The 25,049-nt window shown below is 41.5% G+C and overlaps 1 protein-coding gene across 4 annotated transcripts in view; it reads right to left on the bottom strand.

The window, feature by feature from the left end:
- src (SRC proto-oncogene, non-receptor tyrosine kinase) overlaps nucleotides 1-22,946 on the bottom strand; it is a 30,000-nt gene extending 7,054 nt beyond the window's left edge. The window contains exons 1-7 of one of the 4 annotated variants that reach the window (XM_035909181.2): nucleotides 22,552-22,946; nucleotides 5,154-5,415; nucleotides 4,936-5,035; nucleotides 3,562-3,579; nucleotides 2,326-2,424; nucleotides 1,405-1,431; nucleotides 1,124-1,227 (exon numbers count right to left, since the gene is read on the bottom strand). In XM_035909181.2, coding sequence (XP_035765074.1) covers nucleotides 1,124-1,227; nucleotides 1,405-1,431; nucleotides 2,326-2,424; nucleotides 3,562-3,579; nucleotides 4,936-5,035; nucleotides 5,154-5,406 — 601 coding nt within the window. In that variant the 5' untranslated portion in view covers nucleotides 5,407-5,415; nucleotides 22,552-22,946. The remainder of the gene's footprint in view (nucleotides 1-1,123; nucleotides 1,228-1,404; nucleotides 1,432-2,325; nucleotides 2,425-3,561; nucleotides 3,580-4,935; nucleotides 5,036-5,153; nucleotides 5,416-22,551) is intronic. The other 3 variants (XM_035909184.2, XM_035909183.2, XM_006794008.2) reach the window with 3 other exon arrangements.
- Between the last annotated feature and the right edge of the window lie 2,103 nt (nucleotides 22,947-25,049).

Genomic DNA, 25,049 nt, shown 5'->3' with positions numbered 1-25,049 from the left:
CTCGGTGCCTTTTTAGTCTGATATGTCACAGAACAGAAAATTCATTTTGAAATCTGAACATTTTACAAGTTCATAGAAAGATATACGAAGAGGTGTAAAAATAACTGCGCACTATGTTTCTGGGATTTTTTTAAAAAGTTCCCTGGGTAGACTGGTTTTAAAAATAAAAATCTACATGCCCGGGCCCTAAAAGTTGTACATTTACAATTTTACTTTCTCATACTCTGTCATAAAGGAAAACTTGTGAGAAACCCTCGGGCTGGTGTTTGAAGGATATCAGAAGTCACTGATTCAGGAGTAGTTTTGTTCAATAGGGATGAGTGTGGTTTGAAAAAAACACTTTTTAAAATCAGAGAAACAATCACAGATCCTAAAAAAAATTCAGGCAAGCTTTTAACTTTTTCCTTGTCTTAACAAAAAGTACATGTACACAGCTTGCATGCCTGAAACACCTCAACTAGTTATTGTCTGACTAAAAACTGGCAAAACTGCACTGCAAACTAACAGATGTTGATGGTGTTTCCACCATCAACATCTGTTGATAGAGCTCCAATCAGAAACTCTCCTACAGCACATTAAATATTAATATTGTATGCATCTGTGTTTTCAGTTCAGTACCCTTTTATTCACAATATATTAAAAAAAAAAAAACAATCTACATGCAAATCATATCCCTGCCTCACTGTAGGTTGTATGCCATCTTTAAAACTCTGTGTTGTGGATGAGTTAGTGGGAAGATCAGCTAAATCAGTGGGATAACACATGATCTCTTGATTCTTGCTTGTGGTGAATTACCTTTTATAGGTTTCTTACAATTTCCAGAAGCAATAATGTTTTTGTTTGTTCAAAGTTTTTTTTTAACAGATTAAGGGATCAATTTGTACACAAACTACACTTTAGAAAATCTAAAAAGGATATCTAGGTGATGTTTAAATACGATTGAGTAAGGAAGTAAGGAAAGTAATGTTGGAGCTACTTTACGACCAAGACTAGATATATTTAACGAACAGTCTGATGATCAAAGCCAAAATAGTAGTTACAGGGAGTTTCTGATTAGAGAACAAATTAACTAAGTCATTCAGATACTTCACCGTATTCCAGTTTTAATTGTGATTCAACTTACCCTTGGTGGTTTCACTCTCTCGCACCAGGAAAGTCCCTCTCCTGTTCTCTAAACTCAGCAGCAGCCTCTCAGAATCGCGGCGTGTGATTTTGCCAAAGTACCACCTGGTTGAGGTCGAGACACAACACATGGGACACAAGGGAGCAGATTGGTGAGGGAAGGAGATATGAGTGGGAGAAAGAGAGGGAATGGGAAATCGAGGCTGAACTCGCTTATAGTCTCAGAAGGTTTCGGTTATTCCAGATGCAGATACAAGTGCCTACAGTGCAACAGCTGCTTACCTGGACTCTAGAGCCAGTTTGAGATGACTGATGGAGAAAGAGGCAAAGGTGAGAAACGAAGTTGTTACAAAAAGTTAGTTTGTGAGTTTTATTGAAAGCAAGCAGGTTAGCATGAGAGGTTTAGCAGAGAAAGAGGTTTCTGAACTACAGCGAGTTGAAGTTGAATCATCCCAGCATCAAGCCCAAGATCAAGTCAGTGTTACATTACAAAGACACTCACTTAGTTTAGCTTACCTTAAAGACTGGTAACAGAGGCAAATACAGTCAAATAGTAACAAAGTTCACTTGCCAGCAAGCCCAATTTTTATGCTCTTTCTAGTCTTTTTGCTAAGTTGCTACTACTTTCGTAGCCTCATAGTGAGCTTTAAATGGGATCTGTGACACTCATTTCCAGCATTCTTGGACTTGACTATCTGGTGGTGCTTCTGCCCTCACAGCCAGAGCCGTGTGCCTGATATGACCACATAATAGACATCCACCTTTACACGGAGCACAGAGTATAAGAGACTGTCTGAAATCAAGTATTTAGAAGCCTAAGCTTTTGGCTGAAGTATTATTTTCCACATACACTGACCTCATTACTTCAAACTTGAGGCATAATATCCAGCAGTAGTCCCTTTTAAATGGTTAGGTTTGTGTATTTCACTACTTTTAGTGAGAACCTGGCTAGCTGTTGTGAACTCGCTGCAGCTTTGGTGCTATTTTTACATAGCTATCAGCAAAAAAATGAAATAAAATTACCTCCCAAAATGGAAAACTATTCCTTTAAGATCAAATTTCTGATTCACAATAAAAGTAATAATACTGAAAGCTCCAAAGAACACAAAGTTTGAGGGTTAATCTTTCCATGCGCTTGGTGAAAGACCGATAAGTGTCACACCGAGAGGGAGAGAGAGAGAGAAAAAAAATAAAGGGGTTTACTCTTCTGCTTGGATGGAGTCAGATGGAGCCACATAATTGCTGGGGATATAACCGCTCTCTCCGGTGGTCAGGGAGCGCGCCAGCCACCAGTCCCCTTCTCTGCACAGACGAAATGATAACACACAGCTTTACCAAGGCTCATCACAAGTCCAAAACACAAATGTGCATTTTCGGGCTGTTTATCAAGTGTCTCAGACCATAAATGAAAGGATGGAGTTTGTTTTGTAATTTTAGTAACTGCTGCAATAGCTGTAGTATTTCAGCTCTTGGCTCTTGGAGAAGCTTGATGAAAGTCAGCCCAGGTTCTTTTGCTGTTATGCAATTACTATGGTTGGGAATCGCTGTAACTAACAAAATGATAATATCACAATTTACTGCACACAACAGCAACGTGATCTGTGCGTCTACAATACATCCTGATATCTGTAAGTGAGGAAAAGATATCCCCGAAATGACAAAATGCAGCAATTATGTACACCATTGTGGTGTCAGTGTGGGTATGTATTATCATCCTCATTCAATTAATATTATTATATAATAACGTGTCGGTTCAGTTAATTAGTTCTCCGATTTGCTTTCCCCCGGCTAGTTTCCCCTCTGAGAGTTTCTTTTCCATCAGCACATGTTAGTTAACTTCTGTTCCCTTCACCCTCTTTCATTTGATATGATCCATAATTAGTTGTGGTAAATGAAGCAGTGATTCTGGTAAGTCAAACTGGCAAAGGGACTCCATCTAGACCCTTTGCACGCTTTAATAAAAATGCTGATGTTTACTGTCAGTGTACTCACGGCATATCACAACAGGGGAGGATATTCTTGTGATTCCCATCCCTAGTAATTATAGAATCATATGGATATTGCAAAAGGCAGGCTGATGGTGCATGAAGGCTACACTTTACGAGGGGTTGAGCTGCTGAAGCTTTGCAGCACTATATTCATTTGACCTTAGAACTGAAGAAGCTTCTCGGATGAGAGGTGAAACGTCTTCAAGCAACTTAAAGAAGTCCAGACGCTTTTCTTTGCAAGCTCCTTTGACTATATTCACAAGTCGAATTTTAAAGCAATATATTTATTTGCTTTGATTATTTGCCTCCCACTGATAGTGCTGCAAGGCTTTCGACCAAATGCTACGGGGCGAGGGCAGAGGCATCAGTTTCACATATGCTTCATGTGATACAAAGAACACAGGCTCACAAATGGTTGATTTAAACACAGTCGTAGAGAAGCTTCACAAACCTGCAGTTCACCTTCCTCCTATCAAAATGTGATGGTTTGAGAAGGAGAAACGGGAAAGAGAGATGAAATGGTGAAAAAGAAGAGCGTTGGAGAAATACAGAGAGCATATTATGAGCAGTGGCAGAATAGCAAAGTACGCAGAACAAACAGACTTCAGCACAGCACATATGATAAAGCTTTGAACCTAAACTACTTGAACTACTGTGTATTGAATGAGGCACAGTAATGAGGCCAGGGAGAGAAAAAAATAACAGAGGGCAGAATATGATCTTGACAAAAGCCCGTTGACTCGCTATGCATAGCTTTACTAATCCAGTGAACCTGACCAAACAGAAAACTAGGACAAGCCTATCTGACACTTACATTAACAAGTCTTAGAATTGGTTCGAGGATTCTTAGTATCCTTGACCCATTAATGGGCCAGATCTCTGGCTTAGCGGGTCACTGATAATCCACTATTGTTCCAAACTGCCTTCTTGGTCAGTAATTTGTCAGTGGGCAGGCAGCACTGGGGGTGCATGACTACACTATATGGTTCACTGCATAGCTATTGAGTCAAAGAACAAGCCCATACTTAAAAAAAAAAACACAACAGTATAGGCTAGGGATGCAACGATACCAAGTTTTTCAAACCGATACGATACCAATACTTGGATCTGAGTACTTGCCGATACAGAGTACAAAAAACGATACTTCTACCACACACACACACAAATACAATTAATTGGAAGACAGGTTTTATTATATTCCCTGCCGATAAAAAATAAAATCTTAATAAAAATGACCACAAAAAAATTTCAAGTGAAAAATAAGCACTTCTGTTAAATTATTGCAGAGTCTCCACGTTGTAATTTTACAAAATATCACTGAACTATTGGCACTGTCTCGAGCTTTCAGAATAATAAATAAACACTTCTGTTTGGAATAAAATAAATACAAATTAGGTTTGCGAATAAAATAAACTTTTAAATTATTGCAGAGTGTCCATATTGTAAACAAACAAACAAAATAATTATTATAAAATAAATAATAAATAAAATAATAATTGGCCCCCTAGTGGCAAATCTAAAAAACTACAACAGAAATGACAAGCCACCCTCTGATTAATGAAATATGTTGGTATCGGTTCATGGTATCGGTTAACTTTTACGAGTATGAGTACACACACATTTTACAGTATCGGCCCCGATACCCAATACCAGTATCGGTATCGGTGCATCCCTAGTATAGGCAATAGGAAATGTCTCCCTTGACTGTAAAGGCAGAAGTCTTCAGTAGACAAGTGACATCAATTTTGGAGAGCACAGTAGCCAGACGGTGAGCAATAACTTGTGCCAAAAGACGACAGAGAAGGAGTGTGAGTGTTTTACTTACGTATTGTTTACTATCTGGAGCCGTTCACCCTTCCTAAAAGACAGATCTGTGGCTGTTCGAGATTCATAATCGTATAATGCCACAAAGGTCGTCACCCCTCCTGTGAGAAGATAAAGTGTGGGTTTTGATGAAGTGAAGCATACAGAGTGCACAGTTTAAATAAGCAGCACAACAAGGTGGTAACTGTAAAACTGACAGCTCTCAGCGAAGGTTCTCACCTGCTCGTGTTATGCAGTTTGAAGAGGTGACACTGTTATTGTCCACTCCTCCAAAGAGCGCTAGCTCTGCAGTATTAGCCATCGACTGATTCCCACTGAGACCTGCATCCACAGTAGGGCTGCGGTTTGGTGTTAAGGACTGTTGAGTGGAGTTGAGGTGGTGGCCGCCAGCCCCTCCACCCGAGCTGAGGTTGCCATCGAGGCTGCGTGTTCGTTGGCCTACATCCTTGGACTTGCTCTTGGATCCCCCCATAGCCAAGGCCTGTTGTGCATTCAAAGACAGAGAAAACTCAGATTAAGAATAAACTTAATTCAAATTGAATTTCCAGGCACTGTAATAGAAAAATTACACTATAATTTGGCATCAAATGGACTTGCTTTCTTATGTGATCTTCTTAGAAATCATTCTCTGGAAAAATTCCTCTGACTGCCACAAAGCCAGATGCAGAAACCAGAGACGGACCGGAGACTACTATTAAACCCACAGAGACACGGTGTCACACGGACCACATGAAGCAAAACATCTCCAGCAGACGTTGGAGCAGCTGCCACTCTTCGGTTTCAACACCGACACGAGATCCACTTTACCCCACTCCCACCAGCAGCATGAACACAGACAGCAGTTATGTCACACATGCAAGCATGAACATGTGTCAGAAGCAGAATAATTCCAGAGAAAGGCTGAAGCATTTTGAGGTGGCATTCCCATTGCCAAAAAAACTTATTCACGTTTATGTCTTGTTGAGGGGGAATGACAAAGTCCTTCATTTCAACAGCAGTGCTGAGTAAGTAAACGATCGACAGAAGATTGGTAAACATCAATTACGGTAATAATTTAGAGCCATTACGTGAGTGTGGCTAAAGTAATGCCCACATTCAGGAGTTTTAGCATTTAAATGTGAGGATTTACAGCATTTAGTCACTGGAAATTCAGCTGCAGACTACTGAGCGGGCAAGTTTGAGCACTGACAGCTGCGATGAGTACTTTTCAGTACCTTTAACAAAAGAAAAATAAGATATTAAAATAATATAAACACCAAAAAACACAAATGATTTTCTTTTAACTGAAACAAGCTATAGAAGCATTATTACCCATAGTGTTTTGCATTGCATGTGTTAGTAAGTCAACTATACAGTTATCTCTCAGGCTGCTAAATACTGCACTATGCACTCTGGTTAATCAAAGCATGTTTGCTTTCAGCAGCGTCCTGCTGTTTTCAGAAACTAGACCTGTGGGCATGTCAGAGTTGTAAAAGTTGTTACCAGGAAAAACAAAAGCAGATGTACAATAGAGCTGACTTAGATGATAATTTTCTGATTGACTGATTCTTTCATTTAAAACCCGCCCACACACAAAGTACACACAAATCATTTTTAGTTGCAAACCTATTTTGTACACCACAACAGTGTTTGTCCAAACCCAGTGTGGCCCTGTGAGGTGTAGGTCTGCATATACTACAATGACATATCACAACAGGAGACGATATCGCTATTTAGCAAGTCGGATGATCTGACCACTTGGCAAAGTAAAATGCCCAAGAAAACTAAACAATTATCAAAATAAACAAACAAATAAATAAGTAAATAAATAATACTGTTATTACAGTGCAGGTGATCGTCCTCTGGCCCTCAGACTGTGTTGGGGTCCACCGTGCTGCGCAAGCTAACTTGAACAACACAGAAATGGATAACTAAGTCTGAACAGCCAGTTATAACTGATACATTTAAAATGTGATGATTTTGGTAAAATGATAAACTAGTGCATCTTACACATAGCAGATCACTCATCAGTGTTGATGGTGTTCAAGTTGTCAGTAAATTACAAAACTGAGAAACTGCACTAAAAAGATGATAACAAAGGAGGCCAGTTTTTTTGATTGCTGCTTAGTTTTTATTTCTGAAGCTCCCCCACCTGCGGAGGTTCATGAACTCTAATCACTGCTTAGTGCAGGGAAATCCTTACACTAAGCCCAGAATAATTTAAGGACTGCTATCATAGCCACAGGCGATCTGCTAAGAAATGTTAATTTAGAAAAGACACTAAGGTGGGATGGCTTGGAAACACTTCTGATAAGCAGATAAGGGTAAAAGTGCATTTGGATAGTGTCGAGTTATTTGACCTGCCTGACCTCTTGTTATTTAGGTGGCTGTGAATCTGCTCAACTCAGCCAATACACAGCCCACTGTTGTTAACAAGCGAATGCAAAAACAAAGCCAGCTACAAAACGTTGGATAGCAGCCACTCAAAGCTATGAATGTATGACATATGGTGGAAAATATCTTACTATAAAAGGACTGAGTTCACTATGCAAGATAAGGAAATGAAGTTGCAAAGCTGCTTCTTGTCTCTTATTTTGCCCCTCCGCCAGGAGAGGATATGCAGAGGTGACAAAGACAAAAGGAGATGTGGAAGTTATTTCTGTGTTTGTAGTTTGTATAGTTTAGAAGATGCCTGTGGCCATATGTGCAAGTGCACATATGAGCTCATCCAGGGACGATTTAATACAAAAAAATATGTAAAGGCATTATAAGGAGAAAAAATGAAAGGGAGGTGAACATAACATGGGGTTGATTTTTTTTTTTTTTTTTTTTTTGGGGGGGGGGGTGTTATCATCGTGAAATGGGAGGAGGGAGGAGGAGGAGAAAGGGATGAGGGGTCAGTGGGGCCGAAGAGTCGATAAGTCTACCCCCTGGGTATGTCTGCATTAAGGGGTGGAGGGGGGGTTGCATGGGTTGCAGGTTAACACAAAAACACAGACACAAGAGAGTAGACACAAAGATGCCGGGTGGCTCAGGGAGCTGCTCTTTGTGTGTTCTGTGCTCTCCCCCAGCAGACTGTTTGCATGGTTAATAAGCTGTTTGAGGCAGAGCGGAGACCTCTCTGATCTGCAGTCGTCAGTCATGTAAGAGGCTTCCCAATTCCACACGCAGGACGCTTATTCTTAAGGGACGCTGCCTTAATAGGATCAATCAGATGGCATTTAAATAACAAATTTTGTGGAGAAACTTTGGTAAACACGGGTGAATTTTACTGACTCTGTAATTATGCTTTTAGGGTTCAGCAGCAGCAGTATAGAATCTGATGAAGGGAACAAATTAAAAAGAGCCATTAAGACCTTTCGCAAATTTCAAGACTGAATAGAATTCAGTTCCTTTGGCCAAAAGTGTCCTAGACACAGACAAATACACTAAAACCTCCCTGGAAAGGAAGACTCAATCAAGTAAACATGAAACGGAGCATTAATAGAGTCTCATTTTTTTTCCCCTTCACACTCAGTTTCCAACAAAGCCATCTTTTGTCAACTCACAGCAGGCAGCATAAACAAGGCACAGAAACAGCCTGTGGCCTGTGGCTTTCTGGTTGCCAGATCCTAGCAAGTTTTAGCTCTAACAGCCTTTAGGAAATATGGAAATGAAGGAAGTCATGAAGCCAAACATTGTCATCATTTGCAGCAGAGTAAGTGGAATCATGTCTCCACGTGTACTATCTGCAGTAGTTAATGATAACAAAAGCCTATATGCGCTGAGGTACTGTAATAAGCACCAACTGTCTGAGGCATGGCTGCATGAAAATCTCTCCAGCAAGGCAGGGGGTGTGGCTGGGTTGGTGGGAGGGGGGTTTGCTTAATTATGCATAAGATCTGGCAATGAATTCCAAATCCTTCAAGTCTCCTGAGCTTTTGGTAAATGGGTATAGTCTTTTAATATTGCTGCTGGGGTTTCTGCTACCCCAACCAGAACAGCATACTTTTTTTTTTTATCCCTGTTCCGCTTTCTTTATCATTTATTGTGAAAAGAGAACAATTACAATTTCTGAATGGCATCCTCTCATCCAAATAAAAAGATGTGTCGTTCATTCACCGCACAAGTCTTTGTCATGGTACCAGTCCATTTCACCAACAACACAGCCTGTCGTGCTCTGGCCCTTTAAAAAAAAGCCTTTTCATCTTTTGGGAAAGATCAAACAGTCACGAACATCAAAATTGAACAAGCTAGCTTAAGATCTTCTGTATGTGTGTTTAATGAGGGTTTTCCCAGTATGAAACTGAAGAAAACTCCAAGTAATACAGAGTTAGATCGTCAAACTATGGTTCTGTGAAGAAGCATGTAAGGGCTTGTATCTTGCCATGACAACTGCAGTAGACCCCTCATATCTGTCTCAGGAGAGTTGTTCCTGTCGGCCTGGCATCTAATACATGACTGGACAAGTTATGACAGTCGCCCTTATTGGAAAGAGCTGCGTTTCATATAGCCCGCCCAGGTTAAAGGTCACATTTAAGTTATTGCTGTGAATGTACTATTAGAACAATTTAGTAACATGTTCTTTCTCTCTATTCAACTTTGATGATGAATATTGAGGCCAAACAATATGGGATTTGCTGCAGAGCTTTCAACAGTTTTACTGGCATCACAGGCATGCTTTTATTTACTCTTTATGCATTAATGGCCATGTAATTTCATTATCACGCCTGAGGTAAATAAGCTGAAAAAAACATGAACTGATGTGTAACCAAAGCTCAAAATTAATCACTTCATTAGGGACATGGTGGATGATATATGCAAAGTACTATATGTCAAGAGTAATTTAATTTCTTGTTTTAATCGCTCTGTAAACCTTCAGGCCTGAAAAATTAATTTGTAAGCGCCAAGAAGAGTTCCTTTTGTGGCCTCCCGAGACTGGCTCCAAATGTGACTCAGTTGTTACAGACTTCCATGTTAAAAAGGTAGTGCAGAAATAAACATGCTTACAGCCTGGAACAAAGACACACTGTTGATACTGGAATTCTCTCCCATTTGATTGGAGTTACCACAAAAAAAGAGAGATGTTAGTTGATATTTTCCTGTTGATGGTCCCATTAAGGACAATTCTCAAATTCTAAAAGGTCACACAGGTCAGTTGCTTGGGAGAAATATGTTTTCCCCGACAGCTTGGCAAGGGCCGTATTTTCGGCACTATAAGGCGCATTTAAAATCCTTAAATTATCTCAGAAATCGACAGTGCGCCTTATGTATGAATTCTGGTTGTGCTTACTGACCTCGAAACGATGCTCAAAAATCTGTCAAAAAATGTTTTAGTACGACTTTGCTAAGCTATGAAGCCGCACAACTTGATCGATTGCCGGAGCATTATGGCTACTGTAGTCAGGAGCCTCGCAGAGTATTCTGGGTCCAAAACTCCATCCCTCCAAGTTGAAAAACTATCTAAATTCTTTCATCTGTAATAAAATGATCAGTGTTCCTGCTTTTTCAGGTGTAACAATTAAGTTTAACATCCAGGCATCCATGAAAACAGAATTTATTAAATTTAACAGAGTTAGAAGTTAGCAGGAATTTAGCTCGCTAGTTTCCACCTAAAAATGATATAGCATGTTCTGAAAGAGGGATTTCTGAGTAAATTAAAACGTACAGTTCTGTTGTCACTTCCAACATAAACGAAGACAGAAAACTAAACAGCAGTGATGTTTGTAGGGTTACTGTAATTTGGCTAGCTGGTATATAATGTGCTACATGATCGCTAGCGACACAGCTATGTTAGCATAACATAAATGGTGAAGCTGGAGGATGAATGCTAATGCTTGTTTCGCTTAATGCGCCTTATAATCAGGTGCGCCTTATGGTCAGAAAAATACCGTAGCTGCGGAAAGTTGCTTCCTGGTATTAGGTGAAACTGGTAGAGGTGAAAAGGTTCACCTTCAAAGTAAAAGTTAATGCCCTCAGGGGTCGGTGCGTTGGTGGTTCTTGGTGTCCGGGGCTGGGCACTCAGGTATGTACCAGCTCACTCCCGGTGACTACTTGGCGGGGCCTGGTGCCTGTTGCTCGGTCAGGCCTCTTCCGGGCAAAGGGGGCCCTCAGGCCTCCGGCCTCTGGGCCTGCGGCTTGGTTCACTCTGGCACAGCTGGCTGCCGGCAGAGCCGGCGGGCACACCACTGCAGCCCCCTCTGGCTTCTGCTCCATGGCTACTGGGTGACCCCTTATCTGGGGTTCTCCTCAGCTCTTCCCAGGAGGGTGGCACGGATGCCCCTCTGGTGGTCCTCCTTGGGCTCTCGCACTCTGGGGCCTCTGGATGTCTGGAGCCTGGATCTCCTCCATGCCTGCTTCATGCCCTAGGGGACGGGGCTATGGCTCTCTACATCCTCTAGTAGACCATTACATGGGGAAACCTAGGCCGTGTGTATAGGCAAGTATAGTATAGGCAAGGCCGTGATGATCCATTTGGCAAAGTAAATCCATTGGGTCTCCTTGTTGGTCTTCAGACAACAATTCTGACGGCTAAAGAACCAAATGGGACAGGAAAAAAAAGTAAAAGTTGTGTCCTATCGCACCAACCATCACATTTCAAGAAGAACCTTTACTGTGTCCTTTTGCAGTTTGTGTCACACCATCGAGTGAAAGTTTCATTATCACCCCGTTGGCTCCCCAGGTTGATGTTTGCTAACATTGTAGTGATGCTGATAAAGAGTGACGATAGTGAGTTCCCTCTGTATTTACACCCTGAGACCTTTATCAGTTAAAATGTATATTTCAACTACAGATCAAAAAACAAGATTTATGCTGAGCTGTTACAATCCTGAATGCAGGCACAATGCCGGAAAATGTGACATATGATATAAGAGAGGCATAGTGACATTTATTATCTGTAGGCCTCCAATAAAAGTCCACTGAGTGAACAACAGCTGCCAGACTGCAGGCAGGAAGATAACATCATGTTGTTATTGCATTTGCATAAACAGACACCACCCGTTAAAGTGGGGTTTTGTGCGTGAGTGGTCTGATCACATGAATTGAAGTGGATGTGTGACCAGGCTGTACTCAGTTAAAATCAGAACTGTGCTAACAAGCTCACACTTGACCAGCTGCAACATTGTTCCAAAGGGGTTTTCTATTTGATGGCGCTACAGTGGAAAAACATCCCTGCACGCTGAAGAGGCTGCTGATAAAGTCGAGGTTTCTTGCTTTTAAAGAATATGGCTCATTTGAATGGAGAGTGAACAGAAGTACAGGGGTTAGGAAGCATGTGTGCACGCAAAGAGAATATGCCTGCGTGAGCGAAAGCATGTGATCCTAATGTCAGCCTGCCTGGTGTATTCCTTCATCTTAATGCTCTCTATGTAATTACTATGGAGGGAAAAGTAGGGAGGCTTTGGCTTCTGCGTCACCAGTCGCCAACTCTAGCATAATCCAAGCCTGCTTGTTCTCTCCAGATTATCAACATCTATTCCCTAATCGTATTCATCAAATGCAGTGAGGACATTCCATCTGGGGCCTGCAAACTGCACGAGTGCTGCAATGACAAGACAGGATAAACCGGTCAAACCACTACTTCGGCTGCGGCTGCCACTATTCCTCCAAGCTCTCGTATCCTGTCCCAACAAATCCGTCTGCTGTGGGAAAAATACTAAAAACCTGAACTCAGAGCAGAGAGAAGAGTTTACACTCATCATATACAGGTGAGCTGCTTCCTGGTGCTGAACAAACACTGGGTGTAGCTTCATGTCACCTTGTTTCCCCTCTCTTTAAACAAACACGAAGAGGAAATGGCATATTGGACATGTTTGCACAGCAGTATTACCCCTGTATCTGCGTTTGCCCAGGCTTCACATTTCGTTATTCATTAGGCTGATCATTACTGAGCTAAAATGGAGTGACATAGCAAAGAATACGTCACGAAGCCCCTGGCATTTCACCTCTTTTGTAAAGTACATCCATCCTTTATCAAACTGTGAACCACTCAAAGCCAGAAAGCTTCACCATGTTTGGATATCTGAAGGTAAACACCCCCCTCCCCATATCAGGACTTTGCTGAGTCCTGGATAAAGTGTGTACCAAACCCCCCCCCCCCCCCCCCCCAACCCAACCCACCCACCCACGCTGTGCTCCTGCCACGGACAGACACGAGGATGGGGAGGTGATGAAGTCAATATTTACTGCTCCACATACACACACAAACGTTGCCATGGAGGCAATTCCAAGCATTCCTCAAACCAACAAACTGCACAGATGTAGGATAGCGACGCGCAGGCACTTTCTAGGCCAAGACACTCAGAGAGCGCAGCGTGCCTATCTGACAGAGAGAAAGGTAAGATTAGCAGAGGCTCCATCTTGCCAAATTACGTGGGATGTGTCACTTCCTGAAAGCATTATGAAAGGAGAAAGAGAGAGATGAGTGTGAAAGAAAAAGTGACGCAAAGAAAGATGGTGAGATCACCTGGGGAAATTATTCCCATTGTCGTGTTTTCAGTTATAGCACGGGGCGATTCCCACAAGAAAAAAACAGAAAAACACCCTGTTTACCCATATTCCCTGCCTCTTAGGAGCATGCAGTGCTCTGGCTTCTATAATAGGATCAGAGGCTGTGAGCTCTTATCCCTTTCACTGTGAAAACGTATGTGTGTGTGTGTGTGTGTGTGTGTATTTCTCTGCAGTGGCTTTTTATTTGTTGTTGTTGCTCTTTTCTTTGCTATCAAAGCAACCTGCAGATCACCTTTTGCTGCCAAACACCACAGCCAACCTGGCCTTGACATCTCTGGGCTCACGGAGTCGAGCAGCTGGCCACTCTGTCTTAAACCCCGTGCTTACAGAGGAATTTTTGTCCACTTCCAAACAACAAACACTGCTGGCAGCAACTGCAGGTTCAAGGATTTTTGTTTATCCCCTGCTCCTAATCTGAGTATGACATATATCAAATTATTTTGGGATTGAAACTCAAAAAGAAAACATCTGGGCCATTTTAGATGAGCGATCTGTTGCCTTTTGCAAAGGTTGCAAAGTAACAAAGAGGGAGAGCTACTTACTAAGGATGTAGAAATAGGCTTAAATGTTTCATATGCATACAAACTTAAATGTAAAAGCAACAACCTGTTTTCTAGGTAGATCACATGCAGCAGTACTTCATGGCTTAACTGTGACTTTGACAAATTCAAGTTGTACTTTTCTTGAAAAACTATTTAGAAGACGTTGCAGAGGACCTGGCAGGAGTAAATAGGGCAGTAGGATCGACCCAGTGAAGAAGGTAAGTCTCTTCAATTATACTGAACTATTCCTCCAATAGAACCAGTAAGATAAGTAAACTCTAAGGAGACTTTTTTCACTTGTTTCCAGTTCCTTCTTTCCATCCTTCTGTTCACTCATAAAAACCAGCTCCACCATTCATCCCCTACATTATGTCTTGAGCCCAACACTTCCTACTTCCACAGCTAGCACTGTCATTAAAATCAGAGACGTAGCCACGTCGCTCTTGGACATATTTCATATCAACGCAAAGAGCTGGGCTAAACTTCAAACCATTATGTGTTCACATTATAACCATTTTAGCACATAAACCCAGAGTAATTTCCTACCCTGCAGGATTTGGTCTGCTTTAGATATGTTCTAACTACTGGTTTAGGCTCAGGCAGAGCGCGCAGGAAGAGACATGAAAACACATGACTGGCTATAAATTATCAGTGCATCTTCTCGGTAGCGCACCACACAGTTAGGGACCTACATGTAGTATGTAGAAGTCAAATCGAGCTGTAGCCGACATTTGTGTTCTTACTTACAGTATAACTCCATCAGGTAAGAGCTTATCTGTACCAAATCTGTGGAAGTCTATGTATTTCAATAATTATTCAGTAAATCATGCCCTACTTCAACTCCAAGTTTCTTAAATATCTCTCAACAGAGTAACTTGAACGTAGCCTTCCTAGTGCAGAACTAATAAAAAGAAGTATCACCTTTCTTGCACCTGATTTGCCTGAGACCTGTGACTAACCTCCCCAGTCTGGGTGTGACGGGGGCCCAGCTCAATCGAGACAGAGCGATGACATTACTGCAATTCCCTCTGCTTAGCTCATCATGTTTGTTGCAAAACAGCAAATATATTCCAGCACATTAACCCATAGTTAGCATTTCACAATTTCAACATTTGCAGGTTTATGTTTATGAGGAGGAGATTTTAAGTGGAACATCGCAAGCAGCTGAACCTCAAAGTCTGCTTTTGTCCATTCTGTGTCACCGGTGATGAATACAGACGAGGACCAAAACGAAACAGCGGCGGCTCCCGAACAACTATGAGATCTGAGGCATTTGTGGCATGCACAGTACAGCGACTGCATTTAAGACCCCTGAGGGTGTTCACTTGTGTTGACGGCGTGAGAGGCACAGCGCTGTTCCACTGTGGCATATTAAATGCCAAGAATAGACTGGTTTACTACTGTATTGTTGCAATACGAGGTACCTCCGCTGACAAACGTCCAGGTTGCGTGGCTTCTGGGACTTACTCCAACATCAGCTTCCTATCGTGCAGCTCTCATCTAAATATGGTCATTATGCGAACTGAGATTGATGAGCTGCGGTCATGTGTTCAAACAAGAAATGGAGGAGAAAGAGGAAGGGAGGAGAAGAGAAAGATAATCCTCAAGGGCATTGAACCCCCCCACCCCCCACTTCCCATCCCCATCTTACTCCCTTACACTTGGTCTAGCTCCCTTCTCCCACTCTATCCTCTATTCTTTCTCCAATCCCTCAAGAAACGGTGGAAATAAAGGATTTCATTTCCACTGATGTGTCAGGCACATGTCACGTGAGGTGGAAAAAACAATGTTTTTCTAAAATACTGCTGAACTGGTAGTGAGCTCAAAGCGGTTGAGGAACTTATGAGAAAACGGAGGGGTCCAAAGACAACAAAGACACTACAGATGCAGGATCAGAAAGCGCTTCAGTCTTCTGCAGTATCACATAGGATGTGTTTTACTGCTTCAGAATACGTCGCCTACAGTTGACTCCACTGCTGTGATAGCAAACCCTTAAATTCACCTCATCTCATCACATTTCAAAGAGGAGGTATTTGATCTTCTCAGTTTCCACAGAAACTCCCATGTGCCTCACGCTTCAGTAAGCTAAGGCTTTTCGAGGGCTTCTACCGTTTAACTTCTCATCTGCACAGCCAGGCACTGAGAAATCCCTGCAGCTCTCGATTCACCAGGAGGGAACATGCATCGTATATACTGTACTGTTTTACACCGTTTAATGCAGGAAGAAGTGCGCTAGATGTGCATTTTACCATCCGAGGTTTGTTGCAGCAGAGTGACTGAGTTCAGTCATGGCTAAGGAATGCAGAGAGGAGGACAAGACGAGTTTCAACTGCTCTCCTGCTCACACAACCCAAATCAGGAATGTATGGGGAGCAGGTAGAGACACCGTCTCTTCCTAGATGTTCCCTCAGCCACGCATAACACCCACTCCAAAAGTTTCCCTCCACTGCCTCTCGGGGTAAGAAACGGCAGCATCACGCAGGAATTTTTCACACAATTAAAGAACAGGAATGCAATTCAAGGGCGCAACACACACGTGAAAAACACTCCCAGACTTCTTATTGTGTCAACAGAAATAAATGTATGCTAAGAATGCCACGCTGCAGCTGATAATCAGCTGATACGCCTCCATTATTAGGTTGTCTTCAGTGATAAAGCTGAATATTTCAAATGGATAGGGCTATAGCTAAAGTTATGCACTTCTTTGCACACCCAGCATAACTAAAGCATGCTCAGTCTACATTTCTATAGCTGCTTTGGCTTTGAATTCAAACTGAAACCAAGACACAAAGAGCCCAGTGTTGAGCACTGCTTCCTTGGAGATAGACAAATAAAAGTATCAGAGATGCAGAAGCATTAAAATATTAAAATGTACCCATGTCACATTTCATCATCAAAACATAACTGCTCCCTGCCATGACATTTCCATAACAGATTGGAGGACGAGGCCCCCAACACTGAAGTGATTTCCTCCAACTCTTTTAAACCAGCCTTTGTTCAGTAGGCCCTGATTTCAATATTCAAATGTTACTCTGTGGGGTGGCGAAGCCGAGACTGAGACACAGTTTGCGAGGCAATCAGTAAAGAGCACTGAGTTGATGGTGCAGTTGGAGGTTTCATAAGCTACAGATGGGTTGGGCCACTAAGCTGCCTCTGCTGAGGAAGAGGAAGGTGTCTGACTCACCTAACAACAGACAGGAGTGAAACCAGAGGAAAGAGGCAGGAAAGACGAGGTGCAGCAATTCCTACTATCTCTGTGACTATGACTGGAGTCATATTTTACATGAGAGATGAGTAAAAAGAAAAAGATTGACGATGAAGTCATGTTTCATGATTCAAAAGTGCCATAAACACAGTGGATTGTGAACATATTCTGAAATGTCAGTGGATGCAGAGACTTTAGTCCAAAGCAGGCGATGAGCCAAAAAGCCAAATTTAAAACTGAGAAATCACATCATTTGGGAAAATAATCCCTGAGTCATCAGTATTGTTTGGCAACCACACACTGATATATTTCAGTTACCTGTTTTTACTTGCAACAAAGAAACAACATCTAAACTGCAACCAGTAATTATTTTCATCGTGAAATGATTTACCAATTATATCAGCTGGTTCTGTAAAACATAACAAAACAGATTTAGTCAAACCAAGACCCCAGGATATGACCCGGCATGGCCCGGTCGTTTCTGTCGCAACTGAGTCATTTGAGTTGTGACACAGCTGTCGCGAGCACAGTAACACTTCATTCAAGCAAATTTCTCTTCATCCGGATTTTGCTTTTCATGGCCTGACACGACTCACTGAAAGGATCACAAATCATATTGAGTACCCTCATCCCTTAGTGCAGCTTTGCTCCACAAATTCCACGCATGCTCCTGTTATCTGGTTTTGGTGAGATTATAAGATTTGCCTGGTCCAGAGGTTGATTCTGACATGGTCTGTGCTCCCTGCCGGAACACGATCTGTGGAAAAACTCCCATGTCGACATGTGTGGCGGTGATTCTCAGAGGATGGACAGCCTCACGTTTTGAGGGAGGGGAGAGCAGCGTGCGCTCTTCCCAGCATCTCATCAGCCTGACCGGGCTCGCACAGCTGCGCCTACACAAAGCTACACAGAGAGGCATCTTTTTAAATGCCAAAGACGCTTTTCCTGTCACAAGAAATGCGAACGGAGCGATGGGAATGAGGGTGTGAGAGCGATCGCTTTTCCACAGAGGCAACAGTGGGTGGATTGAGAGAAGATGCGTGGCCTGTGTCACCCTGGCTAATTCCCAGAGCACAGGGGCAGGAAGTGGCCAATGATCCTGGGAGGATACAAACCCTCCTCTGTTTGTCTGTATCAAACCACTATCAGATACTTCATTCAGACGGCCAGCAAGCACAGACCCCTCTGAGTGAAGCCTTGAAGGGATATGTCAGAGCACTTCAGTTCTTCATCTTTATTATTCAAGTGCTTTTACTGGGTGAACTGGACAGCTTTGTAACTTCATGTTTTATTGGTGTATACACGGTGACCCGCATTTCCTCTGCAGACACTAATTCAAGCAGTGACACCGTACGGAGTAGATAAAAAGTAGACTTACAGTAAAGGATTCAAAACTATGCCAATGGTACACAAAGCCCAAACAGAGAGAGACAGACAGCATGTGACAGGGTGGGAGTGATGTAAGACAGGGAGAACGGGAGAACAGGTGGCACTGGCATTCCCATGCTCAACCGTATGCCCTTGAATGTAGCCGGGCACTAATTAGCAACAAATCTGGGCCAGAGCAACAGAAGTTTAGTATCTGCAACATGAAAAATTCAAAGGCTTTTGTCAGCAGGAAGCCATCACAAATTTCATGCCCCCTTTTCACAGATACAGTCTTTCCCGCTTTCTCTCTTTTTGGAGTGCTTCGCGTATTTCGTTGGCAAACCGAAGAGGGGTTGACACTGGCATCAGACAAGTGTTTTGTTTGTTAAGTACTCTAAAGCCAAAGGGGAATAGTATGTTGTTTTAGCAAAGCGCAGCCACACTACTACTCCTACTACTACTGAAGCCCCAGATCGTTTAGATTCTTTTTTCATCGCTGGTTCTCTGGACAGTTATACTTCTTCTTTTTAATTAGTGCCTCACTGATTATACACTTTTTAGGCCTATGCCCACAAAAATGTTTAGAGGGTAAAAAATCTGGATTTCGAGAGATTCTTCAGTTAAACTACAGTGGTTAACGAATTTATGAAACCACTTTTTATTAAAAACAAGCAAACTATCAAAAACTTGTTTAAAGCTAAAAATTAGTTATTTATTAGGCAAGTCACCAACTGAATTCATGCTTTATAACCATTTCGAGCCGACTGGAATTAATCAATCGCTCAACCACTATAACACATTTTCCTGTTCAGGAATGCAAGTAAACAACTGCAATATGGGTTTTTTTCTTTAATTGAGAAAGCAGAAAGCAGTTGAACAGTAATATGGCTTTCTACAGTACTTTTGCTTTCACGTTTTGACACTTGTAATTGGAAAGAAAGAAGAAAAAAAATATAGTAACAAAAAAAATTTAAATACAGTTTGGTATCTTAATATAAAAGAGGTGCTTTACTGTTTGTTTGGGTTTGTTTATTTTTTGGTAAAACCTTAAAATTGAAAATTTATTTCATACAACAATAACTATATTATATTTTAGCATTACAAAATATAATTTAGCTTAAAACGCTTTCCCTTGGACTAATAAATTTATTAAGCACTGTATGTAAGTTATAGTCTTATTGGAAAGGGTCAATTATTCATTTATTAATTATTTATTACGTTTCTTGATAATTCGCTTTCTTTCCAAGTTCCTATCATGACCTGGATGACTGAGAACTTACACAGATATTTATTAATTATGCTCTGTGGTCCCTGCTTGGCCACATGTGCTACAGACAAGAACAATATTGACAGTGTTGCTAAATTATCCTGAGCATCTTTTTCTGCAATATGTTTTATAAAATGTTTTTAAGGCTTCAAACATTGCACAACTTAAAGATTTACACAATTCATATTGTTCTTATTATTATTACTGCTAATAACTCTTGATTGGTTTGCGATGACTGAGCTTTAGAAATAAAAATCAAGATTGTTTACTTGGTCCAATTCTGTTAGATAGATAAAAACGGTAAACAAAAAATTTAAAAATCAGCACTAAAATATTCTCTGGCGACCTGCCTAATGAATAAGCCGATGTGTGGGAAGAACTGATATAAATGCCAATACTGACATCAGTTGGCCTTTATTTATAATCTATAACAACTTTGTGCTTAAGCTCTGTGTGTAATTATGCTTTGATATTTAACATTAGAATTATATGGCTTTAATGTAGCTACACCAATACATATACACAAAAGGCAAATCCTTTAAAAAATCTAATTACAATATGTCCTCAGAGCTCACTGCCAATTAATCCTCATCTGACCTAAAGGAAAGTGGGACATGAGCTAGATCAAATGATGAACTCAGCAAACTGCCAGCTCGAGTGAAAGCTGTTTAATGCCACTGCTCACTTTGCTTCGGTGCAGTTAAAGGCAGAGACAAATACACACATCACTAACAAAACACTCAGCTCAAACTCCTGAAAAACAGTTTCTCTCTGCAGACCACCCCAAATCGCTTTCCTTCCTTCTCTATGAATAGGTGCACAAAGGCATTTTTGAAAGTGGAAGCAACTTGTCTTAAAGACGCTGATTCTCCCAGTCTGGATAGCTGCGGAAACAAGCAGTTCATTGATGCCAGGCGCAGTGCATCACCCTGACAGACAAACCACTCCAGTATAAGAGGGAACAAAGCGGCCAGTCCACATCCACGTTGCCAATTAGCAGGAATTTCAGCCTCAAGAGCCAGTTTCCACTAGTCTCATTGGAGTTGACATAAACATCTATGGCTTTCACTGAAGACATTCATGGGATTCCAAGGAGCATTAGGTCCCCTCTGCGGAGCCTGAAATCTGGCAGTTAGAAATCACAATGGACCATCTCGTACCACTTTGAGAAACACTTCTCACTCACTGGTTGCAGGAAGCATGCTAATAATAGTGAAAATGGCAACATCTGAGCCGTATTTACATTAGCTGAAAACACTTATGAGGAGAGAAGATAGTGGTTAACAGAAATGATCAAGCATGCCCTGCTTCATCTCGAGCATCAGCTTGCGTGTTGCTGGATCAACTTATATTGAACACATGGGAAATAATATGTTCTTTCTGCCTGCTGCCAAGCATTTTAATGCTTTCAGGAAAAGACTAAACATTCACGCACATAGACGCACACACACACACACACACAGACATGGGAGGGAAAAAAACACTAGAAAATCTGTAGAGGATTAGTCTAATGCACTACTGATAATCAAATGTAACAGCAATTTTATTATCATTAAACCTCCACGCATGTCACTGAAATATGTCTCCCGAGAAATGTTTGAGGTTTCAGAAAGGATTAGAGTGAGAGAAAGAAAATAAGCTGAATGTTTATATACAATATTGCGATCTTAGGCAGACCTAAAAGCTGCGACAACACACTGCAATAGTGGCACAGCAGGTTGAACTGTGTGTCTGTGTGTGTGTGGAGAGCACAAGGGCTGTGCCAGCTGTCATATCTCAACAGCCATGATAACAAATATGCCGCACGGTGACGTCTTGCAGGAACTGAGAGACCAATATTTAAGTGTCTGCGAGAAAATCTCGTCTAGACACTAAATCGGTTTTAATTTTTGACACAAAGGCTAGGCTAGCAGATCTGTGGCCGACTGATGTGTACACTAAATACAAGCCAATGACTAATCACACTGTTAAACATTATGGACTGAAACTACAACTCCTCAGGGACATGGCTTTCTACGTTATGTTACAGATTGTACAATAACTTTGAAATATGCACACCTAGTTTTTCAGTTATTAGCTACTACATCACAGCAGAGTCAATATTTAGACCTTTTGAGTCATGTTGAGTGGGAGAGACTAATCCTAAGCATATGACAGTCATGTCTTTAAACTGTGTGGGGGAATTTGAGAGGGAAAATCTGTGTCATGACGAGTGAACAAGCAAACTCCTACTATACATACATACACACATATATATGTAATGAATCTAAACTCATTTCACCTTTCATATAAATAAATCAACTGGAGAAAAAGACAAAGTTTCACTTGTGTAAACTCCCTCTCAGGTAGCCATGGCCCTAAAATCAAGGATGTGCAACGAAAGGTGTGGTGTGGTTATTTCCTGAAGCCACGTACAGCAGAGGAGAGACTCCTCACACCCCGTGTGGTTTAGTTATTCAAGAAAAACTGTGATGATAAACTTTGAGACCGGTGTGGGTGCAACGTGGTTTAATTTATTACAAGGTGCGAAAACTACCAGCTGCTGGTCACCATTAACAGGAGCACTTGTTTACAAAAAAATACACTGAATAAGATGCTGAGTGTAAATTTAGATTAGAGATGTTTGTTTGTTTTAATGCCCCAAAGAATGAGGCTTTGTCTGTACTTAATTGATGCACGGCTGAGCTCCAACGGCTCATTCATTTTTTATTAATCCCTGTCTGTCCGCCTGTCAAGCGACTAAAACAACAAGTTGGCTTTACTCACCGTGAAGCGCAGGCTACCGGAGATTTAACGGCGTCGCTCTTCTGTCGATCAGACCGGAGGATTTGGCATCAAAGCATTAATGAACTGATCAGATACACTAAAAAGCTTCACTGATTCCTAAAACTGGGGCTTTGGAGAAGACGGGCAGCTGAAGAGAGAGTCGGTGCCAAAGCGAGCGACACAGAGGCGATGAGGAGGGATCCCATTCAACTGGAGGGAGCGCCCGGTGAAGTCATGACGGGGGAAGCCTCTGAAGCTGTGGAAACATTTTTCACTGACACGGTCTAAATGAAGAAAAGCACCGGAACGTCCCTGATGAAAAACTCCGAGCTTTGCGCGTAACAGAAACCCCCGGTTTGCGACAAGGCTGAGCAAAAACACCAAATCATGACCAAAACACTGGGATGTGCTTGAGGCAAGGAAGGGAGGAGACTTCACCGCATCGTGAAAGCTCTGATTGGTGGGAGGGTTTTTGCGCTGTGGATTTGCCCGATTTGCGTGAATGGCATGTCATAGAAGCCCCACCTCACCTGAGTAGTGCAGGTTCAAACGCGGTTCGTTGTACAATTACTCGTCCTGCTCTTGGCGGTTGAGACTGTTTAGCCTATGACACATGAAGCGTGTTACGTTTTGTGATGTGAGCCAACTTCACACCATTAAATCATAACCTGAATCATAACAAATACTGCTGAATTTTTCACGTAAAGTTTCAAAGGCTGACCTAAAAACATGGAGATATTTTAACTATAATATAAATTTAGATCCTTAAAAATTGTTTGAATTTTTTTTTTTAATCTGACATCATGAAATAATCCCTAATATCACTGAACTAGAATGCGAGGTAGTCTGATTTTCGATTTTGATTATTCTATTTGTTAGCGTGAAAATCAAAGATCAGGCTTGCTTGTGATCTTTCTATTTGATGACACGATGCTGCCACCTGCTGGCCATGAAGCAGCATTTCTAAATCGAAGCAGCTGCTGCAGAATCGGAAGCTTCTGTCAACTTTACACATTAAACTCTGAGGAAAGAAGTACTTCAGTTTACCTACAAGTACTAACAATGCTCCTACAATTAAAAAAATAAAACGCATACAAGCAAACATACTAGCTTGTCCCGGAAGTATCCTGTAATCTTTCTTCTTATACGGAGAGGGAAGGGAACCGTCTATGATTTTCCGCCTTGTCCTGCACATGTAGCGAGTTGGCAATTTAAAAACTTGCATGCATGACATGTATGGCTTTTTGCCAGCATTTTAGATGAGTGATGTCGAGGTAAATTTACTTAAACCTATGTTATGCACGTACTAAACACCTTATTAGAACCACTTTAGCGATCGAGTGCATTGAATGCAACCAACCAAACTGTTGCACCAGATGTATAGGTGTTCCAAATACAGCCCTTGGTTAGTGTGCAGCTACTGCCCTGCCTTTTTTTCTCTTCTATTTTGTAATCTGTAGATTGTGTATGAAAAATATTAATAAAGAATGTATCTAGCTGTAAGACGGCTATAATGTAGCAAGAAGTATAATTTGCAGAGAAAGGTATTACTGTATTAAGTAGGTGAAAAGGAAGCGCATAAATAGAATATAACAGACAAATACTTCATGAGAATACTTCAGACAGTCTATCACTGCCTTGTACCGCTTTGTGTTTCATCACTGCATTTATGTCAGTACCATGTAACCCCATTAGAGCATTTCTCTCTGACATTTTAAATACTTACTTGTTCCAAGAGTATTTAAAAGTAGAATGGGAGGGAGAGCCTTCAGTTTTCAGGCCCCTCTTCTGTGGAACCAGCTTCCAGTTTGGCTTCAGGAGAAAGACACTATCTCTACTTTTAACATTAGGCTTAAAACGTTTCTTTTTGCTAAAGCATATAGTTAGGGCTGGATCAGGTGACCCTGAATCCTCCCTTAGTTATTCTGCAATAGGTGTAGACAGCTGGGGGATTCCCATGATGCACTGAGTATTTCTTCTTCAGTCACCTTTCTCACACACTATGAGTCAATAGACCTCTCTGCATTGAATTATACTTGTCATTAATCTCTGTCTCTCTTCCACAGCATGTCTTTTATCCTGTCTTCCTTCTCTCACCCCAACCGGTCGCAGCAGATGGCCCCGCCCCTCCCTGAGCCTGGTTCTGCGGGAGGTTTCTTCCTGTTAAAAGGGAGTTTTTCCTTCCCACTGTCGCCAAAGTCCTTGCTCAGAGGGGGTTATTTGATTGTTGTTGTTGTTTTCTGTATGTATTATTGGAGAGTCAATACTAAATAAATAATAAATTTAGCATCACAACATTTTCACTGCTGTTTCATTGCATATATTTACCCTAATTGTCCACATGCCACCTGCAGTGAAACTGCCTATGGCCCACAGTTTGAAAACCACTGGTGTAAACCATCAGTAACTGAATATGAGACTGAAATAAAAATGAGACTGAAATATCAATTTATAACAATATAAGTGATACAGTCTGGAAAGAGAAGCTCACCAAGAGA

This window comes from Neolamprologus brichardi, chromosome 20, assembly GCF_056152115.1.
Source record: "Neolamprologus brichardi isolate AB-2024 chromosome 20, ASM5615211v1, whole genome shotgun sequence".
Taxonomy (NCBI): domain Eukaryota; kingdom Metazoa; phylum Chordata; class Actinopteri; order Cichliformes; family Cichlidae; genus Neolamprologus; species Neolamprologus brichardi.
This window is presented reverse-complemented; position numbering and strand designations above follow the sequence as displayed.